The sequence below is a fragment of the Telmatherina bonti genome (genome assembly GCF_933228915.1).
Source record: "Telmatherina bonti genome assembly, chromosome: 1".
In the NCBI taxonomy this organism is placed as follows: domain Eukaryota; kingdom Metazoa; phylum Chordata; class Actinopteri; order Atheriniformes; family Telmatherinidae; genus Telmatherina; species Telmatherina bonti.
In genome coordinates this window covers 3675529-3692960 of record NC_136619.1, presented here as the reverse complement: position 1 = coordinate 3692960, position 17432 = coordinate 3675529, and the positions used below count along the sequence as shown (strand labels likewise).

The 17432-nt window shown below is 48.1% G+C and overlaps 1 protein-coding gene across 1 annotated transcript in view; it reads left to right on the top strand.

Annotated features, from left to right (window-relative positions):
- ccdc102a (coiled-coil domain containing 102A) overlaps nucleotides 1-17432 on the top strand; it is a 63530-nt gene that overhangs the window by 33673 nt on the left and 12425 nt on the right. Inside the window, exons 8-9 of the mRNA XM_079240325.1 lie at nucleotides 5329-5499; nucleotides 13457-13560. Coding sequence (XP_079096451.1) covers nucleotides 5329-5499; nucleotides 13457-13560 — 275 coding nt within the window. The remainder of the gene's footprint in view (nucleotides 1-5328; nucleotides 5500-13456; nucleotides 13561-17432) is intronic.

The window sequence follows — 17432 nt, the reverse complement described above, 5'->3', positions numbered from 1 at the left end:
GTATGCTTGGTCCTGCCATGGTGTGCTTGGTCCTGTCATGGTGTGCTTGGTCCTGTCATGGTGTGATGGTCCAGCCATGGTGTGCTTGGTCCTGTCATGGTGTGATGGTCCTGTCATGGTGTGATGGTCCTGTCATGGTGTGATGGTCCTGTCATGGTGTGATGGTCCTTTCATGGTGTGCTTGGTCCTGTCATGGTGTGATGGTCCAGCCATGGTGTGCTTGGTCCTGTCATGGTGTGCTTGGTCCTGTCATGGTGTGATGGTCCTGTCATGGCGTGATGGTCCAGCCATGGTGTGCTTGGTCCTGTCATGGTGTGATGGTCCTGTCATGGTGTGATGGTCCTGTCATGGTGTGATGGTCCTGTCATGGTGTGCTTGGTCCTGCCATGGTGTGCTTGGTCCTGTCATGGTGTGATGGTCCTGTCATGGTGTGCTTCGTCCTGTCATGGTGTGATGGTCCTGTCATGGCGTGATGGTCCTGTCATGGCGTGATGGTCCTGTCATGGCGTGATGGTCCTGTCATGGCGTGATGGTCCTGTCATGGTGTGCTTGGTCCTGTCATGGTGTGCTTGGTCCTGTCATGGTGTGATGGTCCTGTCATGGTGTGCTTCGTCCTGTCATGGTGTGATGGTCCTGTCATGGTGTGATGGTCCTGTCATGGTATGCTTGGTCCTGTCATGGTGTGCTTGGTCCTGCCATGGTGTGCTTGGTCCTGTCATGGTGTGCTTGGTCCTGTCATGGTGTGATGGTCCAGCCATGGTGTGCTTGGTCCTGTCATGGTGTGATGGTCCTGTCATGGTGTGATGGTCCTTTCATGGTGTGCTTGGTCCTGTCATGGTGTGATGGTCCAGCCATGGTGTGCTTGGTCCTGTCATGGTGTGCTTGGTCCTGTCATGGTGTGCTTGGTCCTGTCATGGTGTGATGGTCCTGTCATGGCGTGATGGTCCAGCCATGGTGTGCTTGGTCCTGTCATGGTGTGATGGTCCTGTCATGGTGTGATGGTCCTGTCATGGTGTGATGGTCCTGTCATGGTGTGATGGTCCTGTCATGGTGTGCTTGGTCCTGCCATGGTGTGCTTGGTCCTGTCATGGTGTGATGGTCCTGTCATGGCGTGATGGTCCTGTCATGGCGTGATGGTCCTGTCATGGCGTGATGGTCCTGTCATGGCGTGATGGTCCTGTCATGGTGTGCTTGGTCCTGTCATGGTGTGCTTGGTCCTGTCATGGTGTGATGGTCCTGTCATGGTGTGCTTGGTCCTGTCATGGTGTGCTTGGTCCTGTCATGGTGTGATGGTCCTGTCATGGTGTGCTTGGTCCTGCCATGGTGTGATGGTCCTGCCATGGTGTGATGGTCCTGTCATGGTGTGCTTGGTCCTGTCATGGTGTGATGGTCCTGTCATGGTGTGATGGTCCTTTCATGGTGTGCTTGGTCCTGTCATGGTGTGATGGTCCTGCCATGGTGTGATGGTCCTGCCATGGTGTGCTTGGTCCAGCCATGGTGTGATAGTCCAGCCATGGTGTGCTTGGTCCTGCCATGGTGTGATGGTCCTGCCATGGTGTGATGGTCCAGCCATGGTGTGCTTGGTCCTGTGTGCTTGGTCCTGTCATGGTGTGATGGTCCTGTCATGGTGTGATGGTCCAGCCATGGTGTGCTTGGTCCTGTCATGGTGTGATGGTCCCGTCATGGTGTGATGGTCCAGCCATGGTATGCTTGGTCCTGCCATGGTGTGCTTGGTCCTGTCATGGTGTGATGGTCCCGTCATGGTGTGATGGTCCAGCCATGGTGTGCTTGGTCCTGTCATGGTGTGATGGTCCCGTCATGGTGTGATGGTCCAGCCATGGTATGCTTGGTCCTGTCATGGTGTGCTTGGTCCTGTCATGGTGTGCTTGGTCCTGTCATGGTGTGCTTGGTCCTGTCATGGTGTGCTTGGTCCTGTCATGGTGTGATGGTCCAGCCATGGTGTGTTTGGTCCAGCCATGGTGTGCTTGGTCCTGCCATGGTGTGATGGTCCTGTCATGGTGTGCTTGGTCCTGTCATGGTGTGCTTGGTCCTGTCATGGTGTGCTTGGTCCTGTCATGGCGTGATGGTCCAGCCATGGTGTGATGGTCCAGCCATGGTGTGCTTGGTCCTGCCATGGTGTGATGGTCCTGCCATGGTGTGCTTGGTCCAGCCATGGTGTAATGGTCCAGCCATGGTGTGCTTGGTCCAGCCATGGTGTGATGGTCCAGCCATGGTGTGCTTGGTCCAGCCATGGTGTGATGGTCCTGCCATGGTGTGCTTGGTCCAGCCATGGTGTGATGGTCCAGCCATGGTGTGCTTGGTCCTGCCATGGTGTGATGGTCCTGCCAGGGTGTGCTTGGTCCAGCCATGGTGTGATGGTCCTGCCATGGTGTGCTTGGTCCAGCCATGGTGTGCTTGGTCCAGCCATGGTGTGATGGTCCAGCCATGGTGTGCTTGGTCCAGCCATGGTGTGATGGTCCAGCCATGGTGTGCTTGGTCCAGCCATGGTGTGATGGTCCAGCCATGGTGTGCTTGGTCCAGCCATGGTGTGATGGTCCAGCCATGGTGTGCTTGGTCCAGCCATGGTGTGATGGTCCAGCCATGGTGTGCTTGGTCCAGCCATGGTGTGATGGTCCAGCCATGGTGTGCTTGGTCCAGCCATGGTGTGATGGTCCTGCCATGGTGTGCTTGGTCCAGCCATGGTGTGATGGTCCAGCCATGGTGTGCTTGGTCCAGCCATGGTGTGATGGTCCAGCCATGGTGTGCTTGGTCCAGCCATGGTGTGATGGTCCTGCCATGGTGTGCTTGGTCCAGCCATGGTGTGATGGTCCTGCCATGGTGTGCTTGGTCCAGCCATGGTGTACTTGGTGGCAGTTTCCAACCAGCAGCCTGTGGATGGAACTGGAGAACGCCTCTGGTCGGGTGGTCAGTGGGAATTCGGAGTACATACCAGCGGGAATGACGTTGAGCAGCCAGGAAGGAAACTCTGGGCTTGCATGTGTGAGCTCTGAGCGCCTCATGGAAGACCCTCTGGGGCCGTCTGCCATCAAAGCCACCTATCCTTGGTCTTATTTAAGGGCCATGTTTCCGAGCCGTACAGCAGGATGGGGAGTTGTAGATACGGAGCTTCGTCGTGCGTGAGGTAGTCTGGTGCTGCCAGAGTGGTTTCCAGAGAGACCGCAGAGCTGATGCTGCCAGGGTTCTGCAGATAATCTCTGGTTTTAGGTCCCCGTTGGCTGTCACTGTGTACCATAGGTACAGAAAACTCTTGACAGGCTCCATGAAGTCATTATCAACAGCAGGGGAGGTGGAGCTGGTCCATCCCCGACATACAAGAATTAGCTGACTGTAGGAGGTGCTGAGCAGGATGGTGTCGTCGGCATATTCCAGGTTGGTCAGGTGGTAGTTGCCCAGGGACACCCTGGGGGTCTGCTCACAACCCCAATACATTGGGAAGTTGATGATGCAGTTAAGAAGGTCTGGGGCAGCCACGCAGCCCTGGTGTACACCACAGGATGAGAAGCAGTCAGAGTCTGCTGTTAATACGGACACAGCTCTCTGCACGGCTAAGCTGCAGGTCAGTAATCGTAGGTGGGACCATTTTTATTCTTCATGTTAATTTTTGTCCTGTTGTCTTTTTGTTGCTGAGTCTCCAGAGTTCCAGTCTAAAGACCGGATGGCGACTGGAACTGTGGCGGCAGTAAATGTCACCTGGTAAAATAACACGAAGAAGCAGCTGATGAAATGAACTGGTTTAATACGCGTGTCTCCTTTTTATGACAACATGATCTGCTCTAAGAATAGTCTCAGACAGAAGGAAAGAGCTCCTGTAGGTCAGGGAAAGTCACACATTGGTTTTGTGGCTTTCTTGGAGATTTAAGAATATCTAAGAACCCTGAAGTGAGCTAAGTGTCCCAGTTAATGAGCCATGTTGGGATCCCAGTTTCCTTCTCATCTGTTTCCTCATCCCTGCATCCTGCCCTCCCACCCTGCTTTTAATCCCCCCCACTGTTCAGCTAGATTCATCTTTCAGTCAGAAACACTGTGAAGAGGTTGACTTACGAAGCAGTCTAGAAAAGCAGAAGTTTCCAATGACTTTATGTCATCTTGATTTTCATTCATCCAGCTGTCTCCTATCTGCTCTCTCAGCGTCTGTTTTCAGAACCGGACACGGCTGCAGCTCAGGCTGATTCCAGCCACCTTTTATTTTGATTTTCCCTCCAAATTTTCATGTTTTTATTGATTCATCAGAAAATATCTGCTGCATCTTTTAGGATATGAGGTATCTCATGATTCCATTCACTTTTGATTCAGGGTGCGGCAATTCGATGATGAAACTGTTATCAGGGCTTTCATGCATCTGAAGGCTTTTTCTCACTCTGAGGCTCCATCATACTGCCACACTATATATTCCACTCAGTATGCAATAATTAACCAGTAACCAGACTAATTTGTCTTTGATGTGGAACCACAAATAGAGGCAACATGTACAAAACATGTTTTCCATATTGATTTTAAATTTTGAATCATCAGGGAAAATGTCTCAGGAACAAGACACGGGGTAGAATGCATGTTTGTAGTATTAATTCAATTCAATTCAACTTTATTTATATAGCGTCAATGCCATCTCAAGACGCTTTACAGACAGAGGGGAAAACATAATGAAGGCCAATTCATAACAGCCTATATAAGGAAACCAACAGATTGAGTTGAGTCCAACTCAATCTCCCATCCTGAGCAAGCACACTGGCGACAGTGGGAAGGAAAAAACTCCCTTTTAACAGGAAGGAAACCTCCGGCAGAACCCGGCTCAAGGACAGGCAGCCATCTGCCTCTGCTATTACTATTATACTTTATTTAAGTGACTTCCACTTGCAGTAAGTCTTGTCCAGGTCTCATGTCAATAAAAACCTAAATGTTTGCAGCTGATCACCTTCAAACCCGGTGAGTAAATCTCAGGTCAGTAACAGTGTCTGCAAGGCTAGCTGCTAGCTTCCTGCTAGCTTCCTGCTGTCTCTGTTATTTCCTGTCTGCCGCCCAGACTCTTCAGGGGGATGGACCGGTCCGTCTCCAAAGTGTCCGAGCGACAGCTGGACTTTTATTCTTCTTACTACACTTTACAGCTGTGTTTCTGTCATTTAATTATAATGAAAAATAATCATTTTTTATGAGTCATAAATAAATCGGCACATCGAATCAATTAAATAGTCACTCCTTGATGAAGTCATTCATGTATGACTCGTGGTTTAACCAGCTGGGGAAGTAATGGGTCATCTGAGTCCAGACAGGTGCTGGGTGGACGTCTGAAATCTGTCTGTCTCTCCACAGGAGCTGGCTGATCTTCGCCACATCCACGCCAAGCTGAAGAAGCAGTTCCAGGAGAAGACCGCAGAGCTTGCCCACGCTAACCGCAGGGTGGAGAGCCACGACACGGAGGTCAAAAAGCTTCGACTGAGGGTGGAGGAGCTCAAGAAGGAGTTGGGACAGGCGGAGGACGAGGTAGGACCATGACTGAAGGGTGGTGTCTTCCATCAGTCTGACTGCTGCCTGTCACAGAACAGAAACTCTGATTTTCACCATTTCTACTAGGTGTGTGTGTGTGTGTGTGTGTGTGTGTGTGTGTGTGTGTGTGTGTGTGTGTGTGTGTGTGGGTGAGAGAGAGAACCACTGACAGATTATTTCACACACCTGGTGCTGCTGTAAATATACGGTGGCTGTCAGCGGCCAAAACTCTTCTAGACATGTTTGCTCTGAGAGTGGTCTTTCATGGTCCTTTTTAAGGTGTTACACAAATGGTCTTCCAGCTCCTGTCAAACAAAGTCTGATCTGCAGTTTTAAAGTTCCCCCAATGGACTGGGATTAGGATCTAAAAGGTTTCTGTGTTTATTATGACCAGATCCAGACCTGCTGGAAGAAACAGTCAGGTTGTTTTTCAGGTTGACTGCTCAGCGGTTAAACATAAAGAAGGGTGGAATATCTGTCTGAATTCTTAATAAATCCTTTTAAGCTCATTTTGGTTGTTTTTTTCAAGGAAAAAAATGTCTTACTTCAGGAATTTTTGTAAAAATCCTGAAGGTGGAGTTGAGATCCAGACAAACAGTGCTGCTAAAAGAAATATTCATCTTTTCTGTTCAGTTTGCCGCAAACTTTCTCATGTTTGAAAGTGGTCCTGATCAGAATTTGTCCAGCTTGCCGAGGGTCTTTATGTGCTTCTTCTCCTTGTCAAGTCACTTGTCACTGACATGCTTGGTAATGGTTGGTAATGTGTTGGTGGTTTTGGTGATGGTTGGTGATGTTTGGTGATGTTGGTGATTTTGGTGATGGTTGGTGATGTTGGTGATGGTTGGTGATGGTTGGTGATGTTGGTGATCGTTATTGACGGTTGGTGATATTGGTGATGGTTGGTGATGGTTAGTGATGTTAGTGATGGTTGGTGATGTTTGGTGATGGTTGGTGATGGTTGGTGATGTTGGCCTGTTGGTGATTTTGATGTGTTGGGGATGTTTGGTGATGATTGTTGATGTTGGGGATGTTGGTGATCGTTATTGACGGTTGGTGATATTGGTGATGTTGGTGATGGTTGGTGATGGTTAGTGATGTTGGTGATCGTTATTGACGGTTGGTGATATTGGTGATGGTTGGTGATGGTTGGTGATGGTTAGTGATGTTAGTGATGGTTGGTGATGTTTGGTGATGGTTGGTGATGGTTGGTGATGTTGGCCTGTTGGTGATTTTGATGTGTTGGGGATGTTTGGTGATGATTGTTGATGTTGGGGATGTTGGTGATCGTTAGTGATGGTTGGTGATGTTTGGTGGTGTTGGTGATGGTTGGTGATGTTGGCCTGTTGGTAATGTTAGTCTGTTGGTAATGTTGGTGATGTTTGTGATGGTTGGTGATGTTGGTGATGTTGGTGATGGTTGGTGATGTTGGTGATGGTTGGTGATGTTGGTGATCGTTATTGACGGTTGGTGATATTGGTGATGTTGGTGATGTTGGTGATGGTTGGTGATGGTTAGTGATGTTAGTGATGGTTGGTGATGTTGGTGATGGTTGGTGATGGTTAGTGATGTTAGTGATGGTTGGTGATGTTGGTGATGGTTGGTGATGTTGGCCTGTTGGTGATTTTGATGTGTTGGGGATGTTGGTGATGGTTGGTGATGTTGGTGATGGTTGGTGATCGTTATTGACGGTTGGTGATATTGGTGATATTGGTGATGGTTGGTGATGGTTAGTGATGTTAGTGATGGTTGGTGATGTTGGTGATGGTTGGTGATGGTTAGTGATGTTAGTGATGGTTGGTGATGTTGGTGATGGTTGGTGATGGTTGGTGATGTTGGCCTGTTGGTGATTTTGATGTGTTGGGGATGTTTGGTGATGATTGTTGATGTTGGGGATGTTGGTGATCGTTAAGTGATGGTTGGTGATGTTTGGTGGTGTTGGTGATGGTTGGTGATGTTGGTGATGTTGGCCTGTTGGTGATTTTGATGTGTTGGGGATGTTTGGTAATGTTAGTCTGTTGGTAATGTTGGTGATGGTTTGTGATGTTTGTGATATTTGTGATGTTGGTGATGGTTGGTGATGGTTGGTGATGTTTGGTGATAGTTAGTGATGGTTGGTGATGGTTCGTGATGGTTAGTGATGGTTGGTGATGTTTGGTGATGGTTGGTGATGTTTGGTGATTTTGGTGATGGTTGGTGATGGGTGGTGATGTTTGGTGATTTTGGTGATGGTTGGTGATGGTTGGTGATGTTTGGTGATTTTGGTGATGGTTGGTGATGTTTGGTGATTTTGGTGATGGTTGGTGATGTTGGTGATGTTTGGTGATTTTGGTGATGGTTGGTGATGTTGGCCTGTTGGTGATTTTGATGTGTTGGGGATGTTTGGTGATGATTGTTGATGTTGGGGATGTTGGTGATCGTTATTGACGGTTGGTGATATTGGTGATGTTGGTGATGTTGGTGATGGTTGGTGATGGTTAGTGATGTTGGTGAACGTTATTGACGGTTGGTGATATTGGTGATGTTGGTGATGGTTGGTGATGGTTAGTGATCGTTAGTGATGGTTGGTGATGTTTGGTGATGGTTGGTAATGGTTGGTGATGTTGGTGAACGTTATTGACGGTTGGTGATATTGGTGATGTTGGTGATGGTTGGTGATGGTTAGTGATCATTAGTGATGGTTGGTGATGTTTGGTGATGGTTGGTAATGGTTGGTGATGTTGGCCTGTTGGTGATTTTGATGTGTTGGGGATGTTTGGTGATGATTGTTGATGTTGGGGATGTTTGGTGATGTTGGTGATGGTTGGTGATGTTTGGTGGTGTTGGTGATGGTTGGTGATGTTGGCCTGTTGGTGATTTTGATGTGTTGGGGATGTTTGGTGATGTTTGGTAATGTTAGTCTGTTGGTAATGTTGGTGATGTTGGTGATGGTTTGTGATGGTTTGTGATGGTTGGTGATGTTGGTGATGGTTAGTGATGGTTGGTGATGGTTGGTGATGTTTGGTGATTTTGGTGATGGTTGGTGATGGTTGGTGATGTTGGTGATGTTTGGTGATTTTGGTGATGGTTGGTGATGTTCGCCTGTTGGTGATTTTGATGTGTTGGGGAAGTTTGGTGATGTTTGGTAATGTTGGTCTGTTGGTAATGTCAGTCTGTTGGTAATGTTGGTGATGGTTTGTGATGTTTGTGATATTTGTGATGTTGGTGATGGTTGGTGATGGTTGGTGATGTTTGGTGATAGTTAGTGATGTTGGTGATGGTTAGTGATGGTTGGTGATGGTTCGTGATGGTTAGTGATGGTTGGTGATGTTTGGTGATGGTTGGTGATGTTTGGTGATTTTGGTGATGGTTGGTGATGGGTGGTGATGTTTGGTGATTTTGGTGATGGTTGGTGATGGTTGGTGATGGTTGGTGATGTTTGGTGATTTTGGTGATGGTTGGTGATGTTTGGTGATTTTGGTGATGGTTGGTGATGTTGGTGATGTTTGGTGATTTTGGTGATGGTTGGTGATGTTGGCCTGTTGGTGATTTTGATGTGTTGGGGATGTTTGGTGATGATTGTTGATGTTGGGGATGTTGGTGATCGTTATTGACGGTTGGTGATATTGGTGATGTTGGTGATGTTGGTGATGGTTGGTGATGGTTAGTGATGTTGGTGAACGTTATTGACGGTTGGTGATATTGGTGATGTTGGTGATGGTTGGTGATGGTTAGTGATCGTTAGTGATGGTTGGTGATGTTTGGTGATGGTTGGTAATGGTTGGTGATGTTGGTGAACGTTATTGACGGTTGGTGATATTGGTGATGTTGGTGATGGTTGGTGATGGTTAGTGATCGTTAGTGATGGTTGGTGATGTTTGGTGATGGTTGGTAATGGTTGGTGATGTTGGCCTGTTGGTGATTTTGATGTGTTGGGGATGTTTGGTGATGATTGTTGATGTTGGGGATGTTTGGTGATGTTGGTGATGGTTGGTGATGTTTGGTGGTGTTGGTGATGGTTGGTGATGTTGGCCTGTTGGTGATTTTGATGTGTTGGGGATGTTTGGTGATGTTTGGTAATGTTAGTCTGTTGGTAATGTTGGTGATGTTGGTGATGGTTTGTGATGGTTTGTGATGGTTGGTGATGTTGGTGATGGTTAGTGATGGTTGGTGATGGTTGGTGATGTTTGGTGATTTTGGTGATGGTTGGTGATGGTTGGTGATGTTCGCCTGTTGGTGATTTTGATGTGTTGGGGAAGTTTGGTGATGTTTGGTAATGTTGGTCTGTTGGTAATGTTAGTCTGTTGGTAATGTTGGTGATGTTTGTGATGGTTGGTGATGTTGGTGATGTTGGTGATGGTTGGTGATGTTGGTGATGGTTGGTGATGTTGGTGATCGTTATTGACGGTTGGTGATATTGGTGATGTTGGTGATGTTGGTGATGGTTGGTGATGGTTAGTGATGTTAGTGATGGTTGGTGATGTTGGTGATGGTTGGTGATGGTTGGTGATGGTTGGTGATGTTCGCCTGTTGGTGATTTTGATGTGTTGGGGATGTTTGGTGATGTTTGGTAATGTTGGTCTGTTGGTAATGTTGGTGATGTTTGTGATGGTTGGTGATGGTGGTGATGGTTGGTGATGTTGGTGATCGTTATTGACGGTTGGTGATATTGGTGATGTTGGTGATGTTGGTGATGGTTGGTGATGGTGGTGATCGTTATTGACGGTTGGTGATATTGGTGATGTTGGTGATGTTGGTGATGGTTGGTGATGGTTAGTGATGTTAGTGATGGTTGGTGATGTTGGTGATGGTTGGTGATGGTTAGTGATGTTAGTGATGGTTGGTGATGTTGGTGATGGTTGGTGATGTTGGCCTGTTGGTGATTTTGATGTGTTGGGGATGTTTGGTGATGATTGTTGATGTTGGGGATGTTGGTGATCGTTAAGTGATGGTTGGTGATGTTTGGTGGTGTTGGTGATGGTTGGTGATGTTGGCCTGTTGGTGATTTTGATGTGTTGGGGATGTTTGGTGATGTTTGGTAATGTTAGTCTGTTGGTAATGTTGGTGATGTTGGTGATGGTTTGTGATGGTTTGTGATGGTTTGTGATGTTGGTGATGGTTAGTGATGTTGGTGATGGTTAGTGATGGTTGGTGATGGTTGGTGATGTTTGGTGATTTTGGTGATGGTTGGTGATGGTTGGTGATGTTGGTGATGTTTGGTGATTTTGGTGATGGTTGGTGATGGTTGGTGATGTTCGCCTGTTGGTGATTTTGATGTGTTGGGGATGTTTGGTGATGTTTGGTAATGTTCGTCTGTTGGTAATGTTAGTCTGTTGATAATGTTGGTGATGTTTGTGATGGTTGGTGATGTTGGTGATGTTGGTGATGGTTGGTGATGTTGGTGATGGTTGGTGATGTTGGTGATCGTTATTGACGGTTGGTGATATTGGTGATATTGGTGATGTTGGTGATGGTTGGTGATGGTTAGTGATGTTAGTGATGGTTGGTGATGTTGGTGATGGTTGGTGATGGTTAGTGATGTTAGTGATGGTTGGTGATGTTGGTGATGGTTGGTGATGGTTGGTGATGTTGGCCTGTTGGTGATTTTGATGTGTTGGGGATGTTTGGTGATGATTGTTGATGTTGGGGATGTTGGTGATCGTTAAGTGATGGTTGGTGATGTTTGGTGGTGTTGGTGATGGTTGGTGATGTTGGTGATTTTGGCCTGTTGGTGATTTTGATGTGTTGGGGATGTTTGGTAATGTTAGTCTCTTGGTAATGTTGGTGATGGTTTGTGATGTTTGTGATATTTGTGATGTTGGTGATGGTTGGTGATGGTTGGTGATGTTTGGTGATGGTTAGTGATGTTGGTGATGGTTCGTGATGGTTAGTGATGGTTGGTGATGTTTGGTGATGTTTGCTGATGGTTGGTGATGTTTGGTGATTTTGGTGATGGTTGGTGATGGTTGGTGATGTTTGGTGATTTTGGTGATGGTTGGTGATGTTTGGTGATGGTTGGTGATGGTTGGTGATGTTTGGTGATTTTGGTGATGGTTGGTGATGGTTGGTGATGTTTGGTGATTTTGGTGATGGTTGGTGATGGTTGGTGATGTTGGTGATGTTTGGTGATTTTGGTGATGGTTGGTGATGGTTGGTGATGTTGGTGATGTTGGTGATGGTTGGTGATGTTGGTGATGGTTGGTGATGTTGGTGATCGTTATTGACGGTTGGTGATATTGGTGATATTGGTGATGTTGGTGATGGTTGGTGATGGTTAGTGATGTTAGTGATGGTTGGTGATGTTGGTGATGGTTGGTGATGGTTAGTGATGTTAGTGATGGTTGGTGATGTTGGTGATGGTTGGTGATGGTTGGTGATGTTGGCCTGTTGGTGATTTTGATGTGTTGGGGATGTTTGGTGATGATTGTTGATGTTGGGGATGTTGGTGATCGTTAAGTGATGGTTGGTGATGTTTGGTGGTGTTGGTGATGGTTGGTGATGTTGGTGATTTTGGCCTGTTGGTGATTTTGATGTGTTGGGGATGTTTGGTAATGTTAGTCTCTTGGTAATGTTGGTGATGGTTTGTGATGTTTGTGATATTTGTGATGTTGGTGATGGTTGGTGATGGTTGGTGATGTTTGGTGATGGTTAGTGATGTTGGTGATGGTTCGTGATGGTTAGTGATGTTTGGTGATGTTTGCTGATGGTTGGTGATGTTTGGTGATTTTGGTGATGGTTGGTGATGGTTGGTGATGTTTGGTGATTTTGGTGATGGTTGGTGATGTTTGGTGATGGTTGGTGATGTTTGGTGATTTTGGTGATGGTTGGTGATGGTTGGTGATGTTTGGTGATTTTGGTGATGGTTGGTGATGTTGGTGATGTTTGGTGATTTTGGTGATGGTTGGTGATGGTTGGTGATGTTGGTGATTTTGGTGATTTTGGTGATGGTTGGTGATGTTGGTGATGTTTGGTGATGGTTGGTGATGGTTGGTGATGTTGGTGATGGTTGGTGATGGTTGGTGATGGTTGGTGATGTTGGTGATGTTTGGTGATGGTTGGTGATGGTTGGTGATGTTGGTGATGGTTGGTGATGGTTGGTGATGGTTAGTGATGTTGGTGATGGTTGGTGATGTTTTGTGATGTTTTGTGATGTTTGGTGATTTTGGTGATGGTTGGTGATGTTTGGTGATTTTGGTGATGGTTGGTGATGGTTGGTGATGTTTGGTGATGGTTGGTGATGGTTGGTAATGGTTGGTGATGTTTGGTGATGGTTAGTGATGTTGGTGATGGTTGGTGATGGTTGGTGATGTTTGGTGATTTTGGTGATGGTTGGTGATGTTTGGTGATTTTGGTGATGGTTGGTGATGTTGGTGATGTTTGGTGATTTTGGTGATGGTTGGTGATGGTTGGTGATGTTTGGTGATTTTGGTGATGGTTGGTGATGGTTGGTGATGTTGGTGATGTTTGGTGATTTTGGTGATGGTTGGTGATGGTTGGTGATGTTGGTGATTTTGGTGATGGTTGGTGATGTTTGGTGATTTTGGTGATGGTTGGTGATGGTTGGTGATGGTTGGTGATGTTTGGTGATGGTTAGTGATGTTGGTGATGGTTGGTGATGTTGGTGATGGTTAGTGATGTTGGCCTGTTGGTGATTTTGATGTGTTGGGGATGTTTGGTGAAGGACCAGCAAGTGTTGAGATGGATGTGTGTTTTGCCCCAGCAGAGAAGCAGCTGGGTAAATTTTGGCTTTAGTTTGTGTTCTTGCAGTGAAGGAAGAAGCATGTATATAACATATCCATGGTGCATGTATGGAAAATGTTGTTTTTCTACATCATTCTCGTGTGTACAGTGAGATAAATACCATCATGAGCAGTGAATAATTATCTGCAAGGAAGAAGAATATCTGAAGTGAGCAGGTGCAGCAGAAGTCTTCACTGTTCTTGTTGTAAATAAAGCATTGTTGTTTTTGTGTTGCTAGCTGGACGAGTCTCATAACCAGACGAGGAAGCTGCAGAGGTCTCTGGATGAGCAGGTGGAACAAACAGAGAATCTACAAGTACAACTGGAACACCTGCAATCAAGGTGAGACACAACATCACAGCTAAATGCCTGACTGCAGCTCAAGCTCACATCGAAACCTTCTTCCAACATTGACACCAAGCTGAAGTCTGAGAACAATAGAGGCAAACCACTAAAACATCTCTCCATCCTCATGTCCATCCTGAGGCAGGATGCAGGAACAGACAAAGACTTGATGTGACCTGCAGCTGGGTGTCTCTAGATTCCCTCCACCTCCATTAGCAGCAGCTTGCAGATGAACATGCCACATCAGGATAAACTGTAGGTAGCATGAGGTGGTTACTCTGTCCGATGCCGAGCTCGTCGCCTGGTGACGGTTTCCACCGAGGAATCCGACTTCTCAGTGTGGTCCATCTTAAACCTGCTTAGTAAAAATCCACTGGAGCGAGCAAAATCCTCTCCTTTTGCCACCAACTGAGGATTCGCGATGCCGGGGACTCCCTCCTGATCACAACATGTTCTTCTGGTCCGACTTTCTCCCTCTACACCTCTGATATCCGTCTGCCACCAGCAGGTGTCATACCCGAGATAGAAGCCTCAACCGAGGCACGCTTCGTGTTCAGAAAGTCCTGTCAGCTGGAGGGGAAACTAAAACTGCTCCCTGTTTGCTCTGCAAATGCATCTCATCTCATCCATCCATCTCATCCATCCATCTCTCATCCCTCCATCTCATCCATCCATCTCTCATCCCTCCATCTCATCCCTCCATCTCATCCATCCATCTCTCATCCCTCCATCTCATCCATCCATCTCTCATCCCTCCATCTCATCCCTCCATCTCATCCATCCATCTCTCATCCCTCCATCTCATCCCTCCATCTCTCATCCCTCCATCTCATCCATCCATCTCTCATCCCTCCATCTCATCCATCCATCTCTCATCCCTCCATCTCATCCCTCCATCTCTCATCCCTCCATCTCATCCATCCATCTCTCATCCCCCATCTCATCCCCCCATCTCATCCCCCCATCTCATCCCCCCATCTCTCATCCATCCATCTCTCATCCCTCCATCTCATCCCCCATCTCATCCCCCATCTCATCCCCCATCTCATCCCCCCATGTCATCCATCCATCTCTCATCCCCCCATGTCATCCCCCCATCTCATCCATCCATCTCTCATCCCTCCATCTCATCCCCCATCTCATCCCATCTCATCCATCCATCTCTCATCCCCCATCTCATCCATCCATCTCTCATCCCCCATCTCATCCCCCCATCTCATCCCCCCATCTCATCCCCCCATCTCATCCCCCCATCTCTCATCCATCCATCTCTCATCCCTCCATCTCATCCCCCATCTCATCCCCCATCTCATCCCCCATCTCATCCCCCCATGTCATCCATCCATCTCTCATCCCCCCATGTCATCCCCCCATCTCATCCATCCATCTCTCATCCCTCCATCTCATCCCCCATCTCATCCCATCTCATCCATCCATCTCTCATCCCCCATCTCATCCATCCATCTCTCATCCCACATCTCATCCCCCCATCTCATCCATCCATCTCTCATCCCCCCATCTCATCCATCCATCTCTCATCCCTCCATCTCATCCCTCCATCTCATCCCCCCATCTCATCCATCCATCTCTCATCCCCCCATCTCATCCATCCATCTCTTATCCCCCCATCTCATCCCTCCATCTCATCCATCCATCTCTCATCCCCCCATGTCATCCCCCCATCTCATCCATCCATCTCTCATCCCTCCATCTCATCCATCCATCTCTCATCCCCCCATCTCATCCCTCCATCTCATCCATCCATCTCTCATCCCCCCATCTCATCCCTCCATCTCTCATCCCTCCATCTCATCCCCCATCTCATCCCATCTCATCCATCCATCTCTCATCCCCCATCTCATCCCCCCATGTCATCCCCCATCTCATCCCCCCATCTCATCCATCCATCTCTCATCCCCCCATCTCATCCATCCATCTCTCATCCCCCCATCTCATCCATCCATCTCTCATCCCCCCATCTCATCCATCCATCTCTCATCCCCCCATCTCATCCATCCATCTCTCATCCCCCATCTCATCCATCCATCTCTCATCCCACATCTCATCCCCCCATGTCATCCCCCATCTCATCCCCCATCTCATCCATCCATCTCTCATCCCCCCATCTCATCCATCCATCTCTCATCCCCCCATCTCATCCATCCATCTCTCATCCCCCCATCTCATCCATCCATCTCTCATCCCCCCATCTCATCCATCCATCTCTCATCCCCCATCTCATCCATCCATCTCTCATCCCACATCTCATCCCCCCATGTCATCCCCCATCTCATCCCCCCATCTCATCCATCCATCTCTCATCCCCCCATCTCATCCATCCATCTCTCATCCCCCCATCTCATCCCTCCATCTCATCCATCCATCTCTCATCCCCCCATGTCATCCCTCCATCTCATCCATCCATCTCTCATCCCCCCATCTCATCCCTCCATCTCATCCATCCATCTCTCATCCCCCCATCTCATCCATCCATCTCTCATCCCCCCATCTCATCCATCCATCTCTCATCCCACCATCTCATCCATCCATCTCTCATCCCCCCATCTCATCCATCCATCTCTCATCCCCCCATCTCATCCCTCCATCTCATCCATCCATCTCTCATCCCCCCATCTCATCCATCCATCTCTCATCCCCCCATCTCATCCATCCATCTCTCATCCCCCCATCTCATCCATCCATCTCTCATCCCCCCATCTCATCCCTCCATCTCATCCATCCATCTCTCATCCCCCCATCTCATCCATCCATCTCTCATCCCCCCATCTCATCCATCCATCTCTCATCCCCCCATCTCATCCATCCATCTCTCATCCCCCCATCTCATCCATCCATCTCTCATCCCTCCATCTCTCATCCCTCCATCTCATCCCCCCATCTCATCCCTCCATCTCATCCCTCCATCTCATCCATCCATCTCTCATCCCCCCATCTCATCCCTCCATCTCATCCATCCATCTCTCATCCCTCCATCTCATCCCCCCATCTCTCATCCCTCCATCTCATCCCCCCATCTCATCCCTCCATCTCATCCCCCATCTCATCCCCCCATCTCATCCATCCATCTCTCATCCCCCCATCTCATCCATCCATCTCTCATCCCCCCATCTCATCCATCCATCTCTCATCCCACATCTCATCCATCCATCTCTCATCCCACATCTCATCCATCCATCTCTCATCCCCCCATCTCATCCATCCATCTCTCATCCCTCCATCTCATCCCTCCATCTCATCCCCCCATCTCATCCATCCATCTCTCATCCCCCCATCTCATCCCTCCATCTCATCCATCCATCTCTCATCCCCCCATGTCATCCCTCCATCTCATCCATCCATCTCTCATCCCCCATCTCATCCCTCCATCTCATCCATCCATCTCTCATCCCTCCATCTCATCCCTCCATCTCATCCATCCATCTCATCCATCCATCTCTCATCCCCCCATGTCATCCCTCCATCTCATCCATCCATCTCTCATCCCCCCATCTCATCCATCCATCTCTCATCCCCCCATCTCATCCCTCCATCTCATCCATCCATCTCTCATCCCCCCATCTCATCCATCCATCTCTCATCCCCCATCTCATCTATCCATCTCTCATCCCCCATCTCATCCATCCATCTCTCATCCCCCCATCTCATCCATCCATCTCTCATCCCTCCATCTCATCCCTCCATCTCATCCCCCCATCTCATCCATCCATCTCATCCATCCATCTCTCATCCCCCCATCTCATCCCTCCATCTCATCCCTCCATCTCATCCATCCATCTCTCATCCCCCATCTCATCCATCCATCTCTCATCCCCCCATCTCATCCATCCATCTCTCATCCCTCCATCTCA